Below are 6,000 nucleotides of genomic sequence, written 5' to 3' on the forward strand. Positions count from 1 at the left end.
TGGGCTGAGGAAGGGGTACGAGGGGGGAAGCCTTGTGGGGTTGTAAAATATTTTATGAAACTAAACTAATTTGGTTCTCTGTGTTAGCAGCTGTTTGGGGCATGGAGACCCACCACACCTACAGCTGAACATAAGGCAGAACCTTTTAAATTCTATAATTTAATTACAAGAACAAGTCAAATGTCCAGACTGTTTTCTGTAGCTGTGTTTTAAAAGATTCTAATTAACTGCAACTTGGGACTTATTTTTGTAGTTTTTAATGGTCTGTTCTAAAGATCTGGTAAAGCTGCAGCGCCACTGAAAAGAAGTCAGACGAGGAAAGAAACACGAGCAGTCAGACGATCAGGCAGGTTGTAAACAAACTTAAGTGGAAGAGAAAACAAAGGCGAGCAGTAAGATTGTCCCCCAGGCTGTCCCTTGTCAACGTCACAGTTGGCACACGGTTCTGCTGTGTAATGAGGGACTTCTCCTTGTCTTCCCCCGTCGCACCTTATTGTAGAAATGTCACTGTGTTTCTAGATGTCAGCCATTACTTCAGCGAGTACAATTATTCTAACTGATAGAAAAGATGACCAAAACTAAAATAAGCTGTAATTCACTGAAGTTGTCCCTTTTTTAAGTTGGAACATCCAGCAGAGCCGGCGTGTCCTCTTCAGAGTTACAGAGCTCTGCAGACTCCAGTAGATCAGAGGAGGAGGAAGAGTGATGGATGTAGTCGATAATATTCCCCCGTGGAGTCTTTCTCCCGTGTGTATAACCTGATCCTCATCGTGATCCTGGAGGCCTTTGTCTTAATAGGCTGACAGTAGTAAATGGGGGTGCGAAGCCACAATGACTCCAGAGTAATTATGGGGGGTGTACGAGTGAGACGGCAGCTGTCGGCTCCTGCAGCTGCTTTGTCTGAACTCGGAAGGCTCTATTGGAGGAGGAGGAGGAGGAGGAGAGATGGACCCAGCAACTGATCAAACACTCCTTCGTTACATCTCCGCATTCCTCCTCTCTCCTCACATGCACCGAGAAATCACTTTTATCCCCGCTAACTCAAGTAACTCAGATTTAGTTTGACACATTACGTCATAACTGAGTTCAGATAATCAAGTTTGAGGCTAACACCAGTCAGAAGTTCCAGTCTGCCCAAGACCGCAGGCTGTATGTAATTAAATAAACATAAAATAGTCGCATTAGCTGCAAAATAAAGTGAAGATAGCCGCCGAAATTTCTGTTTCATGAAGGATGACATACAGTATGTCCCCTCCGGGCAGCTCACGGACATTTGTCAAGGCTCCCTGTTTGTCCCCGACTGTCCGTCCAGGTGCTTCATCCTCTGCAGCAGCGTTTCCTCAACCTCATCAACCAGGAGAACTTTGCTCAGATCAGCCAGGAGGAAGCCGTCAAACAGGAAATCGTCGCTACGTTAGAGGCGCTGTGCGGCATCGCCGAGGCCACGCAGATCGACAACGTGGCCTCGCTCTTCTCTTTTCTGATGGACTTCCTGTCCAGCTGCATCGGCCTCATGGAGGTAAGAGCGGGTTGGGAAGGCGAATGGAAGTCGGTGAAAGGTGGCCATGTTGTTCTGGTGTAGCTTAGAGAGTTCATCTTTGAGTTTCATATGACTTGTGCTCCTGTTTGTTTCAGGTCTACAGCAACACGCCCGAGACGATCAACCTCATCATTGAGGTTTTTGTGGAAGTGGCTCACAAGCAGATCTGTTACCTGGGAGAGGTGAGTGGCACCTCTTCAATGTACTTTACCTGCTTCACCTGCAGACTTTGCCGGTAATGATTTTGTCGCTGTATGTACAAAAGCTGCCAGAGTTGAACTTTTAGCTGATGAGGGTTTGTCACACACACACGTTATCTCTATCAACAGGTGTCCATCAGTCAGTTTTCTTCTCAGTAAAGACTTGAACTGAAATTCATCTTTGACTTTGGCTAAATAAGATTATACTTAAGGAAATCTTTGCTAAACGTAACTTTCATCTGCTTCTACATATATACAAGCATTTCGCTTAACGTGCACCTCTGATCTTTTCCTTGTTACTTCTTGGCTGTTTGTTGGTGTAAGATAGAAATCCTAGAAGAAAGAGGCACAGTCTTCCTGTGAGATGCACTTAGACTAGACTAATTTAAAGGATTTTTATGTGGGAAATAGAATTTTACAAATATGTCAAATTAACTGAGTATACGAGATCTTTTATGTATTCATTAAGAAAAGTTGTGATGCAATTCAGTCCAACTGTGGTAAGAAACAGACTGTCTGTCCTTTTAAAAAGATCATTTTGGTCACGGAGGCCACAAAACTCAGAACGGTGGCTTCAGGTCCATGCAGCTGTATGAGATGTTAACTGTCTCCTCTCTCCTCGTCCAGACGAAGTCCATGAAGCTTTACGAGGCGTGTCTGACGCTGCTGCAGGTCTACTCCAAAAACAACCAGAGCAGGAAGCGAAACGACGCCACAGCCGAGGAGGACCAGTACCAGGACCTGCTGCTCATCATGGAGCTGCTCACAAACCTGCTCTCCAAAGAGTTCATCGACTTCAGCGACACCGGTGGGTCGGCTGGATGTGTCTGTCTTTTAAATATTAACATTAAGAGGAGAAACTGGAGCCAGTTAGAGCCCATAGCCCTGTTCATGTTGCCTCGGTCGCTTGAGATTCTTTTTCTGCTCCGTGTTCTAGACGAGGTGTTTCGAAACCAGGACCAGGGAACACCGGCGTCCAATCGGACGGTATCAGCAGCAGATGTGGTTCTCTATGGTGTCAACATTGTTCTTCCCCTCATGTCTCAGGACCTGCTCAAGGTAAACACAGGGATGTTGTGTGTGTGTGTGTGTGTGTGTGTGTGTGTGTGTGTGTGTGTGTGTGTGTGTGTGTGTGTGTGTGTGTGTGTGTGTGTGTGTGTGTGTGTGTGTGTGTGTGTGTGTGTGTGTGTGTGTGTGTGTGTGTGTGTGAATGACATGTTCTGTGAGCTCATGCTGGTCTCGTTGTTTTGCAGTTCCCCTCTCTGTGTAACCAGTACTACAAGCTCATCACCTTCATCTGTGAGATCTTTCCAGAAAAGATCCCACAGCTGCCTGAAGACCTCTTCAAAAGCCTCATGTTCTCCCTGGAGCTGGGAATGACCTCGTATCCTCCCACTGCCTCTGTGTGTGTGTGTGTGTGTGTGTGTGTGTGTGTGTGTGTGTGTGTGTGTGTGTGTCCGCTGTATTGGGTTATGGCTGCAGATTCAATTAGGCTGATTGAAACTCTTGTTTCGTAGTTATTATGACTGAGTATTGAGCCTCAATGTTGCTTGATATACATCTTTTACATTACTTTTGTGCTGATTTAAAACTAGAAAAGTCTGTTTAGTAGAAATGTTTGCTTCAAAAACGTTGTTTTATTCTGTAAAGTTGCAGGTGCTTGGACCAAAAACTGTTTCTTTTCAGTGAAGTTTAGTGTCAGTGAGTCCTGCTTTTACCACAAGATGTGGAAAAGATATTTTTAATAGCCCAAATCTTGAAATGTGGCTGCAGCAGAGAAGAGTTTTTTTTTTTTATTTACTACATTTCATGTCACATATTGCCTCTTGCTTCCATCTGGAGCTGCCAGCTGTGCGGCTGTGGAAGAAACAGAAAACAGCTAATTGTTATGTAGTTTCTGCTCCTTAACGTCAGTGTTCAGGATGAGTTCAGAGATCAGCCAGCTGTGTTTGGAGGCTTTGTCTCCTCTGGCCGAGCAGTGCGCTAAAAACCAGGAGAAGGACACGCCTCTCTTTGTCGCCACCCGTCACTTCCTCAAGGTACAACAAACACACACACACACACACACACACCTGGCTGGCTGCACCTTAACCACAATAAAACATGTAAATGTTATGATCAAATTTGCCAAAATTTACCCTGAAAACATATCAAGACAACTTGAAAAATATTCATAAATAACAAAGGAAATAAAATTCACTAATGTGCTCTTGTCTTAAAGGAATAGTTTGACTGGAGATATGCTTATTCTCTTTACCAAGACGTCCAAATAGTCCGGCACATACCCCCCCCCCCAAAACTACAACATGTCCGTTTTACACTTCAGTTTTGTATGGTTTTAAAAAACGAGGTACATTGTGTTAAGGTGCTGGTAGAGCTAGGCTAGCTGTTTCCCTCTGCTTCCAGTCTTTGTGCTAAGCTAACCGGCTCCCGGCTGTAGCTTCATATTTACCATACGGACATGACAGTGGTATCTCATCTAAGCGTATTTGCTAAAATGTCAAACTATTCCTTTAAAAAAAGTGTTTTTAGAAAGCTGTTATGGAAACAGAAGTGAAACATCTGTATGTCGATGCTGGGTGCTGTTGAACTGTGGAATCAATGTTTCTAATTTGGCTGTTTGATACATACACATATACACACATTCATAATTTTCCTTTTTACACCGTGCACTCCGTCCTCTGTGTCCTGCAGTTGGTGTTTGACATGCTGGTCCTGCAAAAACACAACACAGAGATGACGGTGGCAGCAGGAGAAGCCCTCTACACACTCGTGTGCCTGCACCAGGTGAGTAAACAACACACAGTGGAGATATACTGGGTATAAAAAATAGAATACAAATAATGTCACTAACAAGGTTTGAAAGTTGAGATATCGGCTCATAGAAAACTGGATTGTTAACTGGTTGGTTTGATGTTTTGTAAATTTGCCTGAAGGCTTTTAAGATGATCATTTTCTCTCTGAGCTTTGGTGCCGTTTTCATCGTGTGATTTCTCCTGTAATCAGAGGTCTCGTTCATAAAGTGATCCTCTGGTCAAATACAGATATATAAAATAAATAAATAAATATTTGATAGAATTAAAGTTAATTTTAGATTTAAACACAACATTTTTCCCCAGGATATTTTTATGAATCAAACGGGCATACTGTGGAAAATTGTCATGCAGTTGCATTTAAGTATGTGAGTATAAAAAAGGTCTGACCTGCTCCCAACACCACCCTCTAGTGGACGGTCAGCGTCACAGCTTATAACTCAGACAGATGAGTCTGTGTTTATACAATTCTGTGTATTTCTGTAACAAACCAAACAAATGAATAAGATAAAAATGAGATAAATAGTAAGTATTTGTTCATCATTTCTATTTCAGCTTTGCCTGCTCACTTTATTTTTTGACTATTTTTGTCTCAATAAATGTTATGCTATCTATGTTGGTGTATATTGTTTTTAGTACCTTTTTATTTAAAGGAACTTATCTACGCATCTGTTCCTGTAGCTCTGCTGCTGTGACACTTCAGTTTCCCTGCTTGGGACCAATAAAGATCTTATAGTAGTAATAATGATAATAATAATAATAGTATTTACAAAACACAAACAACCACTAAATCAGTCTTCAGTTTAGCCCTGGCCTCTCTCATCACCAAGAAGTCTGATTTCTTGATTTTTATTATTTTTACTATTTATATGTATATTATTTTGACCCATCCAATACAGTGTTTTTCCTATCAGTGAGTATTAAATAGAGAAATATTTATATCTGATAACAGTATATCTGCTGATATTTGTTTTTACATCAACACATGATATAAACACGTTGATCTTTTATTATGAAATCAAAGAGAGACAGGAGTGTTGTTAAGGATCCCTGACATTTTATTATTAATGAATTGTGACCACATGATACAGAGCGGGACGTTTTACATTTGAAAATAAACACATCGAGACACTTTTACATTTTCATGCTGCAGCTGATAATATTGTCTCTACTATTAAATCTCTGAGCGTTCTTCGACCCTGAGCTGATGGTGATTTCTCTCCTGCCTGTCAGGCGGAGTACTCGGAGCTGGTGGAGACTCTGCTGTCCTCGCAGAGAGACGCCGTCATCTACCAGCGGCTGGCCGACGCCTTCAACAAGCTGACGGCCAGCAGCACGCCGCCCACCATGGACCGCAAGCAGAAGGTCGCCTTCCTCAAGAGCCTGGAGGAGTTTGTAGCCAACGTGGGCGGCCTCCTTTGCATGAAATAACCACTGGAAACTGGAA

At 42.7% G+C, this 6,000-nt stretch overlaps 1 protein-coding gene across 2 annotated transcripts in view; it reads left to right on the top strand.

Moving 5' to 3' along the window:
• Nucleotides 1-6,000, top strand: part of xpo4 (exportin 4) — a 53,137-nt gene extending 47,137 nt beyond the window's left edge. Inside the window, exons 17-24 of one of the 2 annotated variants that reach the window (XM_070914794.1) lie at nt 1,313-1,519; nt 1,636-1,722; nt 2,368-2,548; nt 2,678-2,799; nt 2,994-3,124; nt 3,662-3,779; nt 4,435-4,527; nt 5,787-6,000. In XM_070914794.1, coding sequence (XP_070770895.1) covers nt 1,313-1,519; nt 1,636-1,722; nt 2,368-2,548; nt 2,678-2,799; nt 2,994-3,124; nt 3,662-3,779; nt 4,435-4,527; nt 5,787-5,984 — 1,137 coding nt within the window. In that variant the 3' untranslated portion in view covers nt 5,985-6,000. The remainder of the gene's footprint in view (nt 1-1,312; nt 1,520-1,635; nt 1,723-2,367; nt 2,549-2,677; nt 2,800-2,993; nt 3,125-3,661; nt 3,780-4,434; nt 4,528-5,786) is intronic. The other variant, XM_070914795.1, reaches the window with a different exon arrangement.

Source organism: Enoplosus armatus, chromosome 11, assembly GCF_043641665.1.
Source record: "Enoplosus armatus isolate fEnoArm2 chromosome 11, fEnoArm2.hap1, whole genome shotgun sequence".
Classification (NCBI taxonomy): Eukaryota; Metazoa; Chordata; class Actinopteri; order Centrarchiformes; family Enoplosidae; genus Enoplosus; species Enoplosus armatus.